The sequence below is a fragment of the Vicia villosa genome, linkage group LG1 (assembly GCF_029867415.1).
Source record: "Vicia villosa cultivar HV-30 ecotype Madison, WI linkage group LG1, Vvil1.0, whole genome shotgun sequence".
Taxonomy (NCBI): Eukaryota; Viridiplantae; Streptophyta; class Magnoliopsida; order Fabales; family Fabaceae; genus Vicia; species Vicia villosa.
In genome coordinates this window covers 96,253,734-96,275,907 of record NC_081180.1, presented here as the reverse complement: position 1 = coordinate 96,275,907, position 22,174 = coordinate 96,253,734, and the positions used below count along the sequence as shown (strand labels likewise).

General features: G+C 35.1%; 1 protein-coding gene across 2 annotated transcripts; it reads left to right on the top strand.

The window, feature by feature from the left end:
- Window positions 1–16,898: 16,898 nt before the first annotated feature.
- LOC131643626 (protein WHAT'S THIS FACTOR 1 homolog, chloroplastic-like) lies at window positions 16,899–20,208 on the top strand. 2 transcript variants are annotated; one of them, XM_058913890.1, is made up of 3 exons: window positions 16,899–18,723; window positions 19,834–19,957; window positions 20,071–20,208. In XM_058913890.1, exon 1 carries the CDS (start codon window positions 17,052–17,054, stop codon window positions 18,339–18,341), a length of 1,290 nt encoding a protein of 429 aa, XP_058769873.1. In that variant the 5' UTR covers window positions 16,899–17,051; the 3' UTR covers window positions 18,342–18,723; window positions 19,834–19,957; window positions 20,071–20,208. The 2 variants fall into 2 exon arrangements, with proteins under 2 accessions (XP_058769873.1, XP_058769872.1); XM_058913889.1 differs by having other exon boundaries at window positions 16,899–18,728.
- Window positions 20,209–22,174: the final 1,966 nt, after the last annotated feature.

The window sequence follows — 22,174 nt, the reverse complement described above, 5'->3', positions numbered from 1 at the left end:
GAAGCTTCCCCCTCTCCGAAGGAGACGAGCAGTTCGACGTAACCCCACGGCTTTGTGGTTGTTCCGTTGAACCCTTGGAGGTCGGAGCCCACGTAAGGAGTGAGATGTGAGTCGTCTAGCTGTAAGGTTTGGAAGAGGTGGGAGTACATGATGTCGACCGAGCTTCCCTCGTCGACCAGGACCCGACGGACGTCGAAGTTCGCCATCCTTGCTCGCACGAGCAGTGGGATTGTGGCGTTCGGGGCGCCGCCGGGCAGCTCTTCCAGGTAGAAGGTGATCGGTTCTGACCTCCCTTCGAACCTCCTCAAGGTTGGGGTCAGGTCCGTGGTGGCGCTGATCAACTCGTCGAACTTCCTTTTCACTGAGCCGATTGTGAGGGAGCCAGGGTCCCCGCCGTTGGATATCAACATTGCTGTTGGGAACCCTTCCCAGACGCTGAGGGCAGATGTCACTCCGACCGAGGGTATGAAGTCCTCTGGTCGGATGACGGATAACGCCACCTGCAGCGGCCTGGCGTTTGGTGAATTGCCCTCGTCGGAGCTCCGACGGTCATTCCTTCTGGGAGGGTCTCCTTTCCTTGTGTACTTAGAAAGGTGACCCTCTTTAATCAGTGTCTCGATGGCGTCCTTCAGGTGTATGCACTCGTCCGTCAGGTGCCCGTGGCTCTTGTGATACTTGCAGTATTTGGACTTGTCGGTCCCCGGTCGGGAGGGATTCGGCTTCGGGGGCCTGATGCTGGAGTTTCTGAACTCGGCGTTTATGCACTCGGCCAGGATCTTCTCCCGTGAAACTTTCAGGGGGGTGTAGTCGTTGAAGCGTCCTGCTGGCCCTCTGCGCTCCTTTGTGTCGCGGGACCTGTCGTCCCTCTTTCTCTCGTTTGCTCGGGGCGCGGCAGACGGGTCTTGGCTCGAGCTCCGAGCAACACCATTTCCCCTTGATGCTTTGACTGCGGCCGCTTCGCCCTCCTCGAAGGAGATGAAAGCCTGCGCCCTTTTCAAGATGGCGTTCATAGATCGCATTTTTTCGATCTTTATCGCTTTCCTGAATTCGCTGCCGGGGAGGAGCCCTCGCTCGAGGAGATACCTTTTCATGTAATCGGTCGTCTCCACTTGAACGGCCTCCTTGTTGAATCTGTCGAGGTAGTCTCAGAGAGGCTCGTTGGTCCCTTGGACCACAGCTTCGAGGTTTGCCTCTGATTTCGGTTGACGGAGGGAAGCAGTGAAGTGGCTCAGAAAGAGTTCCTTGAGCTCGGCCCAAGACTTGATGGAGTTAGGAGGGAGATTCCTGTACTAGGTCATTGCTCCCTTCCGGAGCGTGGTCGGGAAGATCCGACATTTGATGGAGTCGTGGACGACGTGATACTCCATGACGGCCTCCAGGTTCCTAATGTGATCGTCGGGATCTGTGGTCCCGTCGTACGCATCCAAAGTCGGGGGTTTTTCCATTCCTCGGGGAAGGCGAGCCCTTCGGATGCTTTCGGACAAGGGGCTGCGGAATTCCTCCTCGTCGCTGGCGCTCGGAGAGATCGAGCGCGTGTTACGCCGGGCGGGTTCCTCCTTGCGAGGTTTCCTCCCTTTCCTGGCGAGCCTTCTTTCCTCTCTGTCGGGAGAAGGGCTCTCCTCCTCTGTGGGCTCAGGCCTCCGATTTTTCTTGCTCTTTCGCGGAGGGGAGCGCGAGTAGGACCTCTGGCGGCGGGATCTTTTCGATGGAGATCGCGAGGAGGATGGTGAGCGTCAGCGAGTCCTCCTAGGCGGGGAGCGCGAAGAGGAGGAACGCGATCGACGGTGCCTCCGCGGGGGAGAACGATGACGATGCCTCTTCTCCAGTTTCTCAATCCGTTCGCCCTGGAGTCGGATGAGGCGGTTGGTCCGCTGCAGCTCTTTGAGGATGACGAGGGTTGCGGGGTCGGTTTCCCCACGGGCATCTGTAGCATCCCGAGTCTGCCCATGGTGAGTTCTTGGTCTCTCAAGGGAACGGGTGGAGGAGGAGGCAGTCTGCCCGTCCCTGTGGTCAGTCTCGTGTTGGACGCGAGCCAGCGGTTGTTCGGGCTGGGTTTGGATCAACTCGGCGTTCCGATTGTTCCGAGCTGTTTCCTCTCCGTTGTTCTGAGGTTGGAGCTGCTCGGTCTCGTCATTCTGAGCTTGCTCGACGTGCTAAGGCGGTGGCCTTCTGATGGATTGGGGGGTCTCATGACCTGACCTCCCATTCCCCTCAGCAGAGCGCCGTCGTCCCCCCCGTCGGTGCAGAGCCGGGGTGGATTCCTCGATCATTTCCGTGAGACGGAAAGGATCGGGGGTCGGGACGAGGACGGTGTTGTTGTTGTTGCCGGCCATGACGATCGACGGATGGATTAGCTTTGATCTTTGTTTCTTTAAAGAAGGGGGAGCTTGTTTCCCAAAGACGGCGCCACTGATCGTACCTGATCAGAAGAGTCGTCAAGGCCTGCTCGGATGCTGGTCTTCGTGAAGTGAAAAAGGGGGGGTGTACCTGCAAGGTACTCCGATGCCAAAGTGAGTAGAGGAACAAAGGAGAGCAAGTACAAGCTAAGGTTAGAAGTGAATTGAATACCTGACCCTCTACTGAGAGAGGGTATTTATAGCCCCCAGCGCTGGGCCATGATCACGCTAGTGGGCTGGATTCCCAGGCCCAACTAGGAGACTGCCAGGTTTCCTGGGCGGAAATATCGGAGGTGCGTGATGCCCTCTGTCCTGGTTAACCGCTCCGTAATCCAAGGGAGACGCGGTCTTATAGGGGCCACGTGGGCTCCGTAGTATTCGGAGGATTGGATATGAAGGAGTCCTGCGAGGAGCAGGGTCCTCGGCGAGGAGGGCGCTCGCGGAGAGCATGGTCCTCGGCAGGGATGTCAGCGGGGAGCACCCATGCCGAGCAAGGAGGTGACGAGCACCATTTCACATGGTGGTGGGTGCGACTTGGTTTGGACCTCGAAGGTCCAGTGGGCCGAAGCTGCATTGGGCCTAATTCTTGGCCCAGTCCAGAACAATTAATAATCCTTAATTTTTTTTAATAAATTTATAAAAATATATAATCAAAAAAATGGAAATAAAAATAAAATAAAAATTTAAAATTGTGATATTTTAATATTATTATTATTATTATTGTTAGACAATTTTTTTACATTAAGACATTGAAAAATTCAAAAGTCAAACAAATAGTTTTCCATGAAGTATTTTGTTTAATATTAAAAGTATAATTTTTTTATATAAACTTTGAATTACTTAGTTTTTCTAAATATTCTATAACTCAAGTATTATAAATATTTTCTTTAGATTGCTTCAACATTTATACTAATATTCTATAACTCAAATATATTCTGTTTTGGTTACCAAAAAAAATAAAATATATTCTGTTTTGATAATATATATATATATATATATATATATATATATATATATATATATATATATATATATATATATATATATATAATTTTTACAATTAATAAATTTTAATATTTAGTGTGACAATTATAATTATTGCATTTAAAATAATAATAATAGCTACGTAAATGGTCCAATAACTCCATTCGTTTTGGAAATATAATTATTGACATTTAGTTTTCTTATAATAACTCCATTTTTATCTATTAATTAGTTGTAATAAAACGTACAACTCCATTACTATCCGTTTTCTTATCATAAAGTCATTTTTAATCTATTAATTATTTTAAGAAAAATCAACCACGTCATTACTCTCCATCAGTATTATTTCATAACCAATCTCACTCACCCACTTATTCTCTATCATTCCCTTTATAAATAATCGATCCTTATTATCTTATTTCATCTCAATCACAATTCATGTCATTGAATCTCACACATATAATTTCCTTATTATGCCATTTCATCTCAAACACAATATTTACATTTTATTTACATATTCCTTATTTTTGTATGCCTTAATTTCTATATTTACTACTAATATTTGTTAATTCTTAATTTTAGAAATGGTGGGTGACAATGATGAGAGAAGAAGGGGTATAAACTCCATTTTTGTATGCTTTGATTTCAATATTTATTAATATTTGTTAATTCTTGATTTGTTTTTGTAGGTATAAATTTTGAAACATTATAAAATATATATAAAAAAATTGTTGATAAATTGGATTGTGAAAGATTGAGGAGGGTTAGAAGATACAAATTTATTTTGTTAGTTCAATTTTATAATATGTTAAGTCTTTTTAATTTTATTGATGTTTATTAATTCTTTTAGTATTTGTTTGTAGGTACTGTCTTATATATAATATATTATATTTGTCTCTTAAAAAAGATTTTAAAACTTTTATTTTAAAATTTTATTTTTTACAATTAAATGTGTAATATTAAATTAAAAAAATTCTCTCTTCTATATTTCATATTTAAATTATAAATTATATGTCTCTAGAAGACATATATTCCCCGTTTGCAATGTCGAAAAAAGTCTTAAATGTGTACATCAATACGTTCTCGGTGGTGGCAAAGGAGAATTATTGGCCTTCCAATCAATGGGATATTGTTTGGCACAATGACCAGAAACAGATGTTGAACATCTCTGTTGATCAATAATGAAAACCTGGCAGCGGAACTAGAAGACTATTACTCAATACAAATGATATTAATTAATTACAATTTTATTTACTAAAGCTATGAGTTATCATTTGTAATGAAATTTATGGTCCTATTAATAATTATGATTGCATATATAAATGTATAATTGATCCACATATTTCTCCAAACACTTCTCATATGGTGAATATATACTTTTTTATTTTGTATTATCTCTTAAATGGTTTTTAGTTTTTAATTTTATATTGTAATTTTTATGTTTATAGTTTTTATGTCTATTTTTTAATTATAATAAATAAAATAATTAATTTTTGTTACACATCATTTTAATAATATTGGGTTTTTATATGAGTAATAGGCATGGTTTCTATTTTATTTTATACATCAATTGAATCTATAAATTATATTATTTTTATTTGTATTATTATTTTTTAATTTTAATTTTAATTTGTATTAATATGATAATAATTATTAACTATCTCTAAATATCCTTTAAAATTAAATAATTATTTACGAAAAATAAAATTGTAAAATAAAATTTAGTTGTAAGTTATAATTGATTTAGTTTTAAGTTACTAAACTTTTTAAGAGTTACGTAATGATAAAGTATTTGATTTATTATAATATTCAAGTAATATGTACTATAAATAATTAATTTTTTTGTTAAGTGGAAGAGAAATATGAGGACTAATTTAAATTTTTTATCATAAAATTATATTTAAGAATCTAAATATCACTATTGAATAATAAATTTTAGAATCATCAATGTCTATAAAATTGGAAAAAGAACTCTTTATTAATGTTTCATTTTAATTTTCATAATTATTTTTTCTTTAATTTAATTATTGATGTGAATATAATTAATTTATTGAGATGATTATATAAAGTTTTTCAATTGATTAATGATATACATTTCCCCATAATAAATAATAGCTTTCTATATCCCATTAAATAACCAATCTATTAATCAAGTCACAACATATTTCTTCCACTATAATAAATAAATAAATCATGAAAATATGAATCAATATAGTAAGATATAATATAATTTCAAATAATTAATTTTTTTAGAGAATATATAATTAAAACTTTTTTTGGACTTGACATTGAATAAAAAATTCTTAGGTTTTATAAATTATAGATTAAACACTAATTGAAATTTACATTGATTGACTCTTATATTTATTATGAATTTAATGATTAATCACAAATAATACATACACATAATTTTATATAACATTTTTTTATAATATTGTATTATTCACATAAATATGACATATCTTTCTAATTTAAAAATATAATTGAAATTTTTTATGTATAATTTATTAACATATCCCATACTATAAAATTTTATTTTGTACTTAATATAATTTTAAAGTATGTTTAATGATATTATTATAATTAACTATACTTAATAAATATATTATTTGATTTTAATAAAATTCAGGTAAAAACTATAATAAAACCCGTGCAACGCACGGGCCAAAAATCTAGTTCTTATAAAAAGTAATGTTTATTAAATTTGACATTAATCAGTAATCATTTGAGATGTCAACAAGATGCATAAAAACTAATGTCTTACAAAACTTTATCAAAATAATTAATTTTGATCATTCTCTTTAACTTATCAAATGATTTTTGATTGATGTTAAATTTTATAGACATGATCTATATAATAGTTTTTAATTCAACGGTAGATTTGTTATACAAATATGCGGTAAAAAGTTATCGGAAGTGTCATGTTATTAAGTGCTATATATATATATATATATATATATATATATATATATATATATATATATATATATATATATATATATATATATATATATATATATATATATATATATATATATATATATATAATTGGTATGCACTGACAAAGTGAAACCGTTTTAAACCGTTAGTGAATCGTGACCGTTAAATGCTTATTAAAATTTAACTTTTATTTTAAATATTTATAAAATAATATTTGTGAATGGTTGTGATGCACTAATAGTGAATGGTTGTCAAATATATATATATATATATATATATATATATATATATATATATATATATATATATATATATATATATATATATATATATATATATATATATATAAATGTTAAAAATGCAGCCCCGTGATTTAATTCTTGATTTACAAAAGAGATTCACTCACTTAAGAAATCATTTGATGCTCTTGGAAAATATTTTGCAAATGATGAATTAAATCTCAAGGTTCTTAGATCTTTGACAAAGGCATGACAACCAAAAGTGACACCAATATTAGAAAAGAAAAGTCTCTCTAAAATGTCTTCTGCAGCATTGTTCGTTAAACTACAAAAACATGAGATAAAATTTGGCAGATAGGAGAAACATGAAGATCAAGAAAGAAATTCTAAAAATATTTTCTTGAAAACTAAATTCAAAGACCATGATAGTAATCAAGAGGATGAATCTCAATCCACTAGTGATGAAGATGATGCTCTAATAAAGAAATTCAAAAAATTCCTGAGAAATGAAAGAACAAAGGAGATAAGTCAAAAAGAAGCACCAAGGTGGAAGGTTACTTGCTTTTAATATGGAAAAAGAGGACATGTCTACGGTGAATGTCCTACAGTTGAAAGTAAGAATAAATTCAAAAACAAGAAGGATAAAAGGTCAAAGAAAGCATATGTACTATGGAATGACAATGAAATTAGTTCATCTTCAAATGAAGATCATGCAAACAAGGCATTGATGGCATCATATCATTCAAGTGATGAAGAACATGAGGTTAATGATTCTGAAATTGATGATAGTCCTTCATATGATGAATTACAAAATGCTCTTCAAGAATTACATCAAGAATTTTTGAAACTTTCTAGACAATGTTCAATTCAAAATAAAACTATTTTAAATCTAGAAAGTATGGCCAATTACATAAAAGTGGAATTAGAAGAAGTAAAAAATTCTACATGCAATAAATGTCAAGATCATGAATAAAATATTGTTGAATTAAACCAAATGATTAAGAAATACGAAAAAGGTCAAACTGGTTTAGAAAATGTGTTAAGTAGTCAAAGATATTCAAAAGTAATTAATGTGGACTTTGCTTTTCTTATTTTGATAAACCTAGTACAATTCGAACTATCTTTATAAAGGCTACTAGCAAATTCAACAATAAGGAATAAAAGAAAGTGCATGTTGTAAATCATCAAAAAAGGCATTATGGTAGACATAATTGATATGCATATAAAAATCATCATGTTCATAAGCCTACTTTCTCTTGTTGTAATATAAAAGGTCATAATCCTAATGCTTGCTATAAAAGAAATTACGGTATTCCTTATGGTGAATATGTATGAGTGAGAAAGAGATCTAACTCAAAAGGATCCAAAAAATAATGGGTACTTAGAAAGTACTATTAATTATTTTTTAGGTACTTGAAGATCATATGCTAGTATTGTTAATTCAAGCCGGCCTTTCAAAATTCAAGACCATATGATATGGTAGAATTAAAGTTTCATTGGATTAAAGATGATTTTAAAAAGGTTGACACCAAACCATATATTGTGGAAAAAAAGTTATTTTATGTTTAATGTATCATTTCTCTTATGTTATTACATTCCTTTGAATTTTACTTTTTTTTCTTTCTTTTTGATAATGTCAAAAAGGAGGAGAAAAGAGATGATTGTTTTTGTTATTTTTCAGGATATCAAAGATATTATAGAATAAATTACGAAAGAAAGGGGGAGATATGCAACATAGGAAGAGATATACAAATATAAGGGAAGAAATCAAGTTCCAAGCAAAAACTTATCATCAACATGTTTTGTCATCATATAAAAAAGGGAAAGATTATGAAAAATATATTCAGCATCAATCATAGCTTGTTTTGATGAAGAAGAAAGGCCATCTTAAAAGAAAGATCAATAAAGAAAAAGATTGAAATCAAAGTATCAAGTTTGCATAAGATTTTGAATTTTAATGAAATTGGATCATAATCTAAGGTACAATGTGAAATTCATGGTTTATAAGCTTTAGGTACTCACAAACTTTCATCTAAACCCTTCTAAGTTTGCCATAATTTTTTTACATGTTTCACATTCAAAAGCTTTTTTTACTTGGTCAAATTTTCAAGTTTTTGACTAGGTAAATCGATTTACCTATATATGTAAATCTGTTTACATTCTCTCTGCTAAAACAATTTTGTGAAAATTAAGAAGGTTATGTTTCCCTCATGAGTAAATCGATTTACCTAGTGCAAAATTTCAAATTTTTGTATGTTGCAAGGAAGATAAATATGTTTCACTCTTTCAATAAATTTGTTTACCTCTCTAACTGGTGGTAAAATTTTGAACAATTGTAATATCTTTTTCTTGCACACATTCACCATACCTTTTCCAAATTAATGCCAATTGATTATGACTATTTTCTTATCATATTCATGATTTCTATAGATTATAATGAACATAATAAAATCAAAAAAATTTATGAATCAAAATTACCTCTTTCATCAAACATTTTGAAAACAATTCTTACTGGTTTTTCAAGTGTTCATACAAAAATGACTTAGAAACTTATACTGCATAATTTTCATACATTGAAAAAAGGTTTCATAAACTATTGCGCACTTAATATTTATGTATTCTTGATTTGTACATTGAAAGAGAAGATTAAATTTTCAAGATATTGAAAAACATTCAAATCTATTTGTATTTATTTTTATTTGTTTGTTGTATTTTATACCACTTTGGACAAGCAGTAAATTTGAAATTTCTGGTACCCTCGTTGAAATTTCTAGTATACAAAATCACATTTTTACTGGAAATCATTAGTTATTTTCAAATTTCCCGGAGGCTATTTACCGAAAATTTTGAAATTTCCGGTGCTGGTATAGAAAATCAAAGAAACTTATTGGAATTTTTGAAAATTTTGGTTAGCAACCAAATCTATTGGAAATTTTAAAATTGCTTGAAATTTCCGGTATGTCTGTAGATGAAATTCTTTACTTGTGTGGTCTAGGAACGAAATCTTCTTCGACAGATTCCTATAGAGATTTTATAGAGTTTTTCACAACAGATACCTTATGTTTCCTATTCAACTAAGACAACTTCGAATTGTTTTCCCGTATTTATGAAAGTCATAAATTAATATTTATGTGTTGTAATTGACAGATATTTAATTCCTGATCTGAAGTTTTAGCATGTGCGCAAGCTACTGGTAAACGGCATGGTATTATTGTTGTCACTCTTTCTTTCAGTTCTACTAATGGAATGCCAGGGAGGAATGATAAATTGATTATGGGTTGTCAGAGAGGAGAGAGAATTACAAAAGAAGAAATGCATCTGAAAGAACTAATTCCTCATAAGGCATTTATGGTATGAAAGTTAAATGTTTGTTTAGTCAGAGATTTGTTCCAAGTGGTATCGGTTAGAAGGTGATGGTTAGGTGCAAGATGCACAATCATAAACTATCTAAGAATTTTGAAGGCCATGACATATTGGATCGTCTAAAAGATCATGAAAGAAAGTTTGTGAATGACTTGATGAAATACAATATGGCTCCAAGGTACATAGTTGGTGCTTTAAAAGACAAACATCCAGAAAATCTCACGAGTCTTACCCATGTGTATAAAGTTATAGCTACATACAGAACGAGAAAGAGAGGTCCATTAAAAAATTGCATATGTTGTTGAGCCTTATTCATAAAGAGAAATACATATGTTGGACTAGAAATAGGGATAAGTCAGATGTTGTAGCTGATATCTTTTGGACACATCCTAATTCGGTGAAGTTGTTGAATATGTTTCATTTGGTGTTGATTTTTGATTGCACATAAAAAACAAATATGTAAGAAGTTTTGATTGCACATCCTTATATATGTTGTAGATGTTGAGTTGATTTTGATTATGTGCATTTTTATCGTGTAGGTACTGGATACCACTGCTTGAGATTGTTGGTTTTATGTCAACGAAGTTGACGTTTTATGTTGTCTTTGCCTACTTGGAACGTGAAAGGGAGGAGAATTTCACATAGGCACTGAAGAAGCTAAAAGAGTTGTTCTCTTCAGAGAAATTTCTATTGAAGGTTGTGGCGGCGGACCGAGAACTTGCATTAATGAATGGCATGGGATATGTGTTCCCAAATGCAACACATCTGTTGTGTCCGTTCCATATTTTAAAAAATGTGAGCATGAAATATAAAGAGTGCGTTAAATCAAAAAGACAAGAACATGTCATGGATCTATGAAACAACATCATGTATTCGAATACAAAAGCTGAGTTTGTCGAACACGTTAAACACTTTGAGACTGTTTGTGATGATATTCTTTTATTTTTTTTAAATATGTGAATGAAACATGGTTGACACCTTATAAAGAAAGGTTTGTTGCTGCTTGGACTAACAAAGTCGCTTATTTATGAAACACAACATCAAACAAGTATACAAAACATGACAGTTTGATGTTATAACATAACTAATCATAAGTTAAAATATATTTATATTTATGGATTTTAAGGTGGAGTCTACTCATTGGAGACTAAAAACATGTTGATTATAAGTCAGGGAGATTTATCCTAAATTTGAGATGTTGTGAACACTATGTTGAGGTTGTAGCTAGGTTTAATCAGAGTGTCGTTTCAAAAGAGTATTGTCAATATTGAGCATCTGTATAACTCTCATTTCTATTCCAGGTTGCATAGTTTTGTCTAAAGACAATGTATATAACTCATTTAAAGGAACTAGAAAGGGTGAAGTTTGTTGGTTCTAGCCAAGAAAGACCTGGTTGCTTTATTAGAATAACACATGGGTTACCGAGTGAGTGGCCCCTTGCTAATTTCCAAACACTAGGCAATCATGTTCCTTTATACTTAATTCCTGATTTTTGGACGAAATTGCACATTGCAAAACAAGTTGTTCTATGACACAATATCTACAGTTAGGAATGTGTTACGAGTATACCACTTAGGTGTGTAGGGTATGGATAAATGGATGATGATTCCTGATATGGGTTACCCTATTGCTTTTAGATACAATGTCATGTTTGTCTCGCTTTCCATGAGACTTAACATCACATTTTTCCTTCTTGCCTTAGCTCCACCTATGTATACGAGAAGACATAAAATCATTGATGTTGGTCTTGTCAACAACAATCATTGGGTTCAAATAAAGTTGAAAACAGATTGTCCATTGCTTCCCGTCACTGACCGTTGGAGACAAATTGTACTGATGATGCAAAAGCATGAGAATCAGCATGTGAGTCGCTTTAGTCACCGGGAAGACGAAGTTAGAAAGTAATCCTAGTTTGTTTTGTATTCTTGTATGTATGACAGTTATTTTATATATATATATATATATATATATATATATTAAGTCGGACAATATTTTTACCGATTCAGTTATTTGAGTAAAATTTTCTGGTGATTTTAAAAAATAGTCGATATCCACATGTGATTTTCAAAATTTCCAATATTTGAGTAAGGTTATTAACATCAAAACACCTGAAAAGGGGAGATGTCACTTACAACTTAAAGGATGACAAGTTAAATACGTATATAATTGGTATGAATTCAAAAGAAATGGAGAAAAGCCTAATGAAAAAAAAAGTAATTAGTAAAAAAATCAAGAATAAATCTCTAACAATTCATTAATACTAGGGTTAAATATACAAACCCCCCTGTAATGTTAGCGAGTTTTTATTTTAGCCCCTGGTAAAGTTTTTTTTTCATCACCCCCTTAACTTGCAAAGATTCCACGCCAAAACACCCCTCAATGCCACTTGTTAAATCAGATTTAATAAAATTAAATTAAAATGTCCATGTGGCCTTAACATGTTACATACGTGGCAATATGAGTAAAATTTACATGCCACACTTCTGTAAAGAGTTAGAAAGTCATTTGGTTTTACCCCCTTGTAAAAATTAGGTTTAGTTACGTTTTTAGACATTCTCAAGTTAGCAACAACAGTGACGACGGCGACGGCGTAGAAAGGTTTAGTGGACGACGGCGCATAAGGGTTTGGTGGACGACGGCGCAATGTCAGAGGTTAGTGTTGTTATTGTTATTCTTCTTCTCCATTTCGTGTTTCTTCTCTATTGGGGTTTTTATTTCGATTTGAATGATTAAACGCAGGATATGCAACATTTCAACGTTACTTTCCACCACGGGGGTGAGTTTATTAGGGTAAACAAAGATGAGATAATCTATAGAGGGGGGGTAGATTCTACTATTTCTGGGTTACACATAGAATCATGGACCATGGAAACTGTCGAGAACCTAATGAGTAAGTGGGGGTACAAGAAAGGGAGCTATAGGGTATGGGCAAAGATATTGGAAATAGATGAGGGTTATATTCCGATTAGAAAGGATGATGATGCATATGACTTTGCTTCTTATTTTGTGCAAATGGTACTGAGGGAGACTTATATCTGGAACATGATGCTGAAAACATAGAACTTTATGTGAGGGAACTTGCTTGTGTTAATGGAGACACTGATCTAGATGACTTAGGAGATGAAGTGGTTGAGGGTTTGGATGATAGTGAGGACGACAGAGCCACTGCCTTGTTAGATGGATTTGAGGGTATTGATGTAACTTTGCCACTAAGGGAAGAGGGGGTAGTTGCTGGATTGTTGACTAGGCCCAATAAGAAATGTGAAGAAGATGCATATGTTAGTGATGAACTCAATTCATCAGATCCAGATGAGTCTTGTGATGAGGATAAGCCCAAGTATGAGAAATTTAGGAAAGAGCACCTAAATAAGGACTTCAAGTTTAAGTGGGGTATGGAATTTAATACACTTGTTGACTTCAAAGAGGCAATACGTGAGTGGTCAGTTCTCAATGGTAGGGAAATTAGTTTTGTGAAAAATGAAAGTTATAGAGTAAGGGTAGAGTGTAAGGCTAAATGTGGTTTTTTGGTCTTATGTTCCAAAGTGGGCCACAAGCATACTTATGCTATAAAAACACTTGTAGACACCCACACATGTGCTAGGGTTTTAAACAACAGATCTGCAAACTCAAGATGGGTGGCTAAGCATGTGGTCAAGAAAATGCAATCAAGTGAAAATGTAAGAATCAGGGACATAATGCAAGATGTAAGGCAAAAATTTCCAGTGGGTATTACTGTTGCTCGGGCATGGAAGGCTAAGTTGATGGCAAAAAAAATTGTGGAGGGAGATGCTGATATGCAATATGCTGCTCTATGGAGGTATGCATCTGAATTAAAAAGAGTTAATAGTGGCAATACTGTGAAAATTAATGTTGAGAGACCAAGCCCAACTATCCAACCTAGATTTGGAAGTTTCTACTTCTCTTTTGATGGCTGCAAGAAAGGGTTTATCAATGGATGTAGGCCCTTTATAGGGGTTGATGGATGTCACCTAAAAACCAAGTATGGTGGTCAACTTCTGATTGCAGTTGGAAGGGATCCAAATGATCAATACTTCCCATTGGCTTTTGGAGTGGTAGAAACTGAGACCAAGGAGAGTTGGAGATGGTTTATCCAACTTTTGATGGAGGATATTGGACATGACAAAAGAATTGTTTTTATCTCTGATCAACAAAAGGTAAAGTTTTTGTACTTATATCTAATTGCTCTAACTGCAGATCTATTATTGAAATATAATGTAATTGCTATTATTGTATTGAGCAGGGACTGGTAGCTGTTTTTGATGAGATGTTTGAGAGGATTGAACATAGGTTTTGCCTCAGACATCTATATGCCAATTTCAAGAAAAAGTTTGGTGGAGGAACCCTAATAAGGGATTTGATGATGGGAGCTGCTAAGTCTACATATCATCAAGCTTGGATGCAGAAGATGAATGAGCTAAAGAATGTTGATTTCAATGCTTGGACTTGGTTGATGGTTGTACCTACCAAGAGCTGGTGTAAGCATGCTTTTAGTTTCTACCCAAAGTGTGATGTGTTGATGAACAATATATATGAGTCTTTCAATGCTACAATTTTAGTTGCTAGGGACAAACCAATCCTTACTATGTGTGAGTGGATTAGGAAGTATTTAATGAATAGGGTAACAACCTCTGTACAGAAACTTGAAAAATGGCAACATAGAGTTATGCCTATACCTAGGAGAAGGTTGGACAATGAAGTTTTTCATAGTGGTCATTGGCTACCAACTTGGTCTGTTGATGAGAATTCCAAGTGACTCACAGTTTCAACAACCAAGAATTCATAGTGGACATAGCAAAAAAATCATGTAGCTGTAATTTTTGGGAATTGGTTGGGATTCCTTGTAGGCATGCTGTATCTGCTTTGAGCTATAGAAAACAAACACCTGAGGATTTTGTTGATGAATGCTACACAAGGGAGAAATATGCCAGATGTTATGGATTCTTTGTGTCACCTATAAATGGCCAAGACATGTGGCCAGAAACTGAGATTGAAGACATGCTACCACCAGCTTACAAACAAGGGCCTGGTAGACCTAGAAAGGTGAGGATTCAAGAAAGTGGTGAAGAGGGTGCTAGGAAAAGAAGGACTGGGGTTGCATACAAATGTACAAAATGTGACCAGTTTGGTCATAATGCTTTGACCTGTAAGAGCCCCACACAGGACCCTGTTGCACTCAAAAGAAAGGTAAGACATGTTATATTTTCTTCATAAATATTTCTGTTGCACTCAATGTCTTAATTTGTACTGTTTGTTTGTGGCTGTGATGTAGAGAAAGGTCAAAGCTAAAGTGACTGAGGTTGTTCAGAATGATGATCAGGCTGAGAATGAGGAGCAAAATAATGTGGAGACTGAGGTTGTTCAGAATGATGATCAAGCTGCTGTCCAAAATGATGTAGAGCCTGAAAATGTTCATGATGAAGTGCCAAATGATGTGCAGAGTCAGACCCAGTCATGTGTTGTAGACACTAGTCAACCACAACCCAAGAAAAAGAAGACAATCAAACCTCACCATGGTTTAAAGACAAGGAGGAGTGAAAGAGTCAAATTAAGTTGGTTCAAGAAACCAATTACTGGTCCAGGTTCATCTGAGCAACCAATCATAATTGAAGACCCTGCAGAGACATCATCAAGCCTTGGAGTGTCAACTAGGTCTTTGAAGAAATGGAAGAAACAAAAGAGCTGTTGATTATTTTGTGTATTTTGTACCAATTGACATTAAGTTAACTTGTAATGGTCTAGTAATGGTACTATGTCTTATGATATTTTGTTTTGTGGCCATTTGTAATGGTTTTTTGGGTGATGATCTACATGACTTTTAGGGTAATGACATATAACATTTGTAATGGTTTTTTGGATCAATTTCCTCAAATGTTATCTAATCTCATAATTACTTCGATATTATTTGCAAATCTTTATAAACAACTGATAATAGACTCATTCATTCCATTCAAGCTCAAATTGTTACACACCACAAAAGTGATACCACAAAAGTTATACAAGTGATACAATCACAAACAACATACACATCCCTAAACTAAATTACAGAAACATATAAAATGTTGCAAAAAACATCCAAGACATAACAAGTGCAACCATCATGTTATGGTTCTTCTTCTTCTTCTCCATTGCAACTTTTTTCTTCAACCTCAAAATCTTCTCATTACTTGTGTCTGCTCCCAAATTGTCAGTGACAATGTCCTTCAAAATCTCTTTCAACGCATCTTTTGTCATTTCAGTGCATTTACATTGAATCACCTCGACATTATTGAATTCACCCAGCTCATCATCCCATATGAACATACCGCATCCGTTCTGCAAATTACAAGCAACCTTTATCGCACAGCAAACAGAGCAAATAAAAAAAAAAAGTGAATGAACTTACCAGTACATTTCTGCATTTCCAGAATTTGCGTTTAGGGTTATCAATGGTGTTTGATACCCACATCTTCATGGTTATGTTACAACCACAGTGAGGTGGAGCTTGGGAACGATGAAGCAGCGAAGGAGATTTGCAACCGGAGTTTCCTACAGATGAAGATTTGCTACCCATGTTGTGAGATTAACGGTGAAGCAGCGACGGAGGAATGATACGAGGAGAGGAACGATGGAGGAACCCTAGTTTCTTCGTTTTTAGATGAAAAGTAATTTGAGAAGATGATGAAATGCCATGGTGGATATTAAGAAGAAAAAAAAATCCACGTGTGATACAATATAGAATCTTTGGGGAATCTGAGTGCAACCGTGGCAATTAGGGGGGTCTGGGGATGGAATCTACAGAAGTTAGGGGGATCAAAAAATTTTTTTTTACCGGGGCTAAAACCTAATCTCGCTAACATTAAAGGGGGGTTTAGTATATTTAACCCTTAATACTACCCCCATAATCTTTATTGAAAGAAAACTAAATTAAAATTAAATTTAAAAGTCTGCATAATGACATGTTTTTCTTCTCCAATTTGTTTAACAAATAGTAGCACTTCTCGCGAGAAAATAATGAAAATTTGATCAAGTTATCAATTCATCTCGAAGGAAACAGCACACCAACATCAATGTTTTGCTGCTCCTCATCGCATCACTTTCTCACAAAACCAAACCAGTGAGTAAAGAACCAATGTTCCCTCATCAAACCACCCTCATCATTCTCCGAACAAGTTCATCTCAACCCCCACCAAACTTCCCCATTCTCCGACGACACTTCTGTCTCTGGTCAATGAAAAAAGACCCAGACTTAGAATCAGCCCTCTCCCGAAACCGACGCTGGATAATTAACAACCAAATCAAAAACATAATCCTCCGTTACCCCAACAACCAAATCCCAATCGAAACCCTTCAGAAGAAATTCAAAACCCTAGATCTTCAAGGTAAAGCCCTCAATTGGATTTCCAAATACCCCTCTTGTTTCGAGCTTCACCAACGTCGCATTCGTCTCACCAAACGCATGATCAACCTCGTTCATCAAGAACAAACCGTCAGAGATTCGCTTGATCCCGTTTTCGCTCAGCGGCTCGCGAAACTCCTCATGCTTTCGGTTAATAATACCCTCAATGTGTTAAAAATCAATGAAATTAAGAACAGTTTAGGGTTTCCGGATGATTATTTGATTCGAATTGTCCCGAGATACCCCGATTTGTTTCGGATTGTTAATGAGAGTGGGAGGAGAAGCTCTATGGCGATTGAGTTGATTCATTGGAACCCTAGTTTTGCGGTTTCGGAAGTGGAAGCTTCCGCTTTGAGAAGCGGGGTTGACCCGAATTTCAAATGCTGTTTGCCTTCTAGTTGGGTGAAATCGTTGGAGAAGTTTCGCGAATTTGAATCGGTTCCTTATGTTTCGCCGTATTCGGATCCGACGGTTTTGGTGGAGGGATCGAAGGAGATGGAGAAGAGGAATGTGGGTTTGGTTCATGAGTTGTTGTCATTGACTCTTTGGAAGAAGGTTTCGATTATGAAATTGGGTCATTTTAAAAGGGAGTTTTTTTTGCCGGACAAGTTGAATGTGTTGTTGCTTAAGCATCCTGGGATTTTCTATGTTTCTAATAAGTATAGGATTTATACTGTTTTACTTAGAGAAGGGTATGTTGGGTCTCAGTTAGTTGATAAGGATCCTCTTGTGGTTGTTAAGGAGAAATTTGGAGAAATTATGCAGGAGGGACTTCATGAGTATAACCAAAGGCGAAGACTTGTTAATATCGAAAAGAAGAGAAATAAAGGTGATCCTTTGAGTAGGGTGGATGAAGATGAAATGAAGGGGAGAAGAAGGAGAAGAAGAAGCAGTGAAGTTTCTGATGAAGATGATGATGATGATGTTGTTGGTGGGGGAAATGGTAATAAGTTGGGAGGGTTGCTTGATCCTGAAGAGAGAAAACGGTTTTATAAAGTTCTTTTTGAAGATGATGGTTCATGAATTAAGATTTGCTTAGCCTAGGCGTGGCATTGGATATAGATCAGTGTTTCAGAAAACCAAATTGAACCGGACGGTTTAAGTTTAATTGGCTGAATTGTGAGTCGATATTGTTTATGGCTTGGCTATTTGGGTGGTTCGACCATAGTTGATTTGTTTATTTGAGTGGTTTGGCCGCAGTTTAAAGAAGTTGAACAACGATCCAGAGATCTTGCCAGTAGGCTTGTCTTACTACTGAGTCAGTAAAGGAGAATGATTTTGTAAGTTCCATTCTTGGTAGACTGGTGAATTGTCACGCATACCACATAATCGGGGTCTGGGCGTGTCAAGTAAAAGTCACTCTGTTCCATCATATAATATTTCTTCACTCACTGAAGATGTAAAAGTAAGGTGATTAACTTTTTCCTGATCAGTTGTTTGTGTATAGCTAAGTAAAAATAATGTTAATTGTAATAAAACAATAGACTTCCATTGCTTGTACTTTGTACTTCATCCTGTCAATTTCTTTGATTTCAAATACTTAGCTTGTTATCATGCACATGAATGTGGTTTTTGATTAAAGTAGGTGTCTTCTTTTTCCCTCTTAGTGGCACAATATAGTTTTTTTAATAGATTTGTTCTAATTATGTTTCTTTCAATCATTATCAATCTGTATTGAGTTCTTTGTTCATTAGTTGTATTTCATTTACAGTAGACAGTTTTAGTTTCTCACTGACAACATTGAGTCAGAACTTACACTATTTATCAAGGTTTTTTTCAAGCTGTGCATTTGCTGTAGACAAGTTTTTCCGACACTTGTCTGGAATCTTTAAGATATTTGACCATCAAAACTGCTAGTCTGTTCTTTTAAAATGTGGTGGTTCTGTTATTAGAATGTTTTATTTACATTTTACAAGGTATTTTTTGAGTGACTGAAGCTCATCATCCCTATTTTTTTGAGTGACTCTGAAGCTCAACATCCTTAATTACTTGAAAGGAATCACTATTTGGGAATTCTTGGTAGAAACATTTCCTGTTAATAACAAACAATTTAACCTAACAAGTTGACGAAAAATCCAGAAGGATTATTAATTACCGCTGAGAATTCTTAAATAATAAATCAACCTTTACTTTACCCATGAAGCATTTAAATGGAAAGGTTAGTGGCTGGTATATACCAATCTACAAAGCATCAGATGCAGATTAAACGTTCGTGTAATCCATTTTCCTTGGTGATCGAACATTGATGGCTTACCTGAGTCCAGCTTTCAAGCTACACGGGCTTTATTTGTTTGCCTGTTTTATTAATTAATTTAGTTAGATGCGGAATATAGTATGAACACGTGTTTGTGTGTTTATTAGTGTATTTTGTATATTAAATTTCAAACAGCCTAAAAATTTAGTTCCTACTCAATGTCCTTCTACGCTCTTCTCTGGTTTATAATGTTGGTAGGTGTATTCTTTCATATATGCTATGCTATACTCATCATATATTTCTCTGTTGATTTCTTGGCAGAGCCCTTGTAAGAAGTATGGGTGAAAATTTATTTTTATGTGGAAGTAATAAAAGGGCCGTAATTGCAACTTTGAGCATTCCGGGGAATGATATTCAACGTTTTGAAGGAATCTCAGTGGATGAGGTACCTTCTTATTTGTGTTGATAATATTAGTTATTTGTGCACCTACTTGTTAGCAACAAATGGAATTGAACTCCCTATCTGTTGTGCTGAGTCTTGTCCTTTCCAATAAACAGGCTGTTGCAAGCTCACTTAAAGCTCTTTCTATTGAATCTTCCTTGGATCTGCTGAAAGTTCTTAGAGTTGAAACTCACACGTCAGAAACAACTGCTTTTCAGAGGCTTGAAGCAATTATTCCTTTCTTCCAAAGTCGTATGGGGGCATTGCTCTTCTTAATCTCTGCTTTACTTTCTCGTGGACTGGTACGTTTTCCTACTTCAATCTTTGCTATATGTTTCACATCAGAATGTTATCTCTATTTTCAGAAATTTGTTAAGCTTCTACTTCAAAAGAATTAATTATTTTTTGTGACTTAATATGCGATATCTTTTTGCACGAATATTAGAATTTCACTGCATGCTTATGGAAACTTTTTTACTAGTTTTGCTTGTGTTTTGTACTTTCATTTGTTTCTATAGGAATATTCATGCAATGATGAAAAGTAAAATATGACCATTTTGTTTATCTAAGTTATTTGCATGGTTGTAGTTTGCGTTACTTCAATTTGCTTCTCCATAAGCACTCAGAAGATATACTAACAATAACTTGCAAGAACTGAGGTTTTCAAACAAACAACTTACCGTATGAGTTGAAATCAGCTCCTGCATTACAATTTTTCATCAGCTCTCTTATTTAACTTCTTCTTAATAAACATATTTATAGCTCATAAAGACTTTCCCATAAGTAAAGAACCATAAACTTATATTAACTAAGAAGCTCTTGTAAGTTAGAAGCTAATCCAAATAGGACCTTTATATTTGAATGTAAGGTTTAACATTGCCTGTATATTAGGATGCCAGCAGTGAGTCAAGCAGATATTTGCTGTTGTGTTAGAAATTCTGCCTTCATCATGGTCCACCCCTAGTCGCTTACTTGCGGCATTTGGCTTGCCTTCATTAGAGCCTTTAACACCTTCACTGTGTTGGGTTTGAAAGGTTGGATTTAGTCCCACATTGCTTAGAGATATGGTATGTGAAGTGTTTATAAAACTTGGGCCGCCCTCACCTTACAAGCCGGTTTTGTAGGGATGAGTGAGACCCAATCTACACATTCTAAGATTGTGGCTTGAATTGGCTTAAACATTTTTGCAACTCAATGTCATTCCCCACCCCTAAACCCATTTCTTGGTTATTACTCCCTCCGTTCCTTTTTAAGTGTCGTTATTGAAGAACTTTATTGTTCCTATTTAAGTGTCGTTTTTATAGTTTAATGTTATAATTTGTCAATTATACCCTTACTTTATCAATAACTCCACTTCACATTTTCCATAAAATTAATTATCTTCTCAATTAGTTATTGGAAAAAGAGAGAGAGTATGATTGAATTTATTTGGAAAGAGAAAATAAATGAGGGTATAATAGGAAAATAACTCTAACTATCCACTATCTTGGTTGAAGAGCTTTATACTAAAACGACACTTAAAAAGGAACGGAGGGAGTAGTTTTTTGAGACCTGGGATATTGTCCTGAGCACCTGGAGTGACATGACCCAATTGGGTCTGGAAATGGTGGGTGCTCGATGTTTGCAGCAAATGTCACTTTTGACTCAAAATTAGTTATATTAAGAATATACTTCGCAGTACCTTTATGGTTTGTTAAGCTTGAGGGAAAGTTCAGAGTTAGGGTTTTTCTGGCAACTAACTGTTTTAAAAATGTCTAATGGACTCTGTCTAGAAATTGTTTTAGAAAAGCTTAACAGCCAAAAAAGTTTATTCTATAAGGACTCTGTTGAAATCATAGGGATTGGATGGAAAACTAAAGTAAGGGAAGTATATTACCAATAGAACACTGAACAGTTGTGATTTTGTGATGATAGGCACTAGCTTAATACTTTAAATATTCTAAAGAACCAATAAGCAGACTGAAATGTATCAGAATAGAAATAGAGGAATTTGCTATATAGGGAGCTTTGTTGTAGAAGACACCATGGACACCCGTCATGCTAATACTGGATGTTATTTTATACCGTGTTGAAATATGGAACGGAAAACCGAGAGAATATATTTTAGTTTAGTGATGTATTTCTAATAAATATTTTATGATAATAAACACCGACATTATTATCCTATTTATGCTAATTTCTAGGTCAATTATAAGTGTAATACAATGTACTTATATTTAG

Excerpts from the sequence above, each read along its gene's own strand:
- LOC131643626 (XM_058913890.1), top strand. The coding sequence starts at position 17,052 with ATGTTCCCTCATCAAACCACCCTCATCATTCTCCGAACAAGTTCATCT.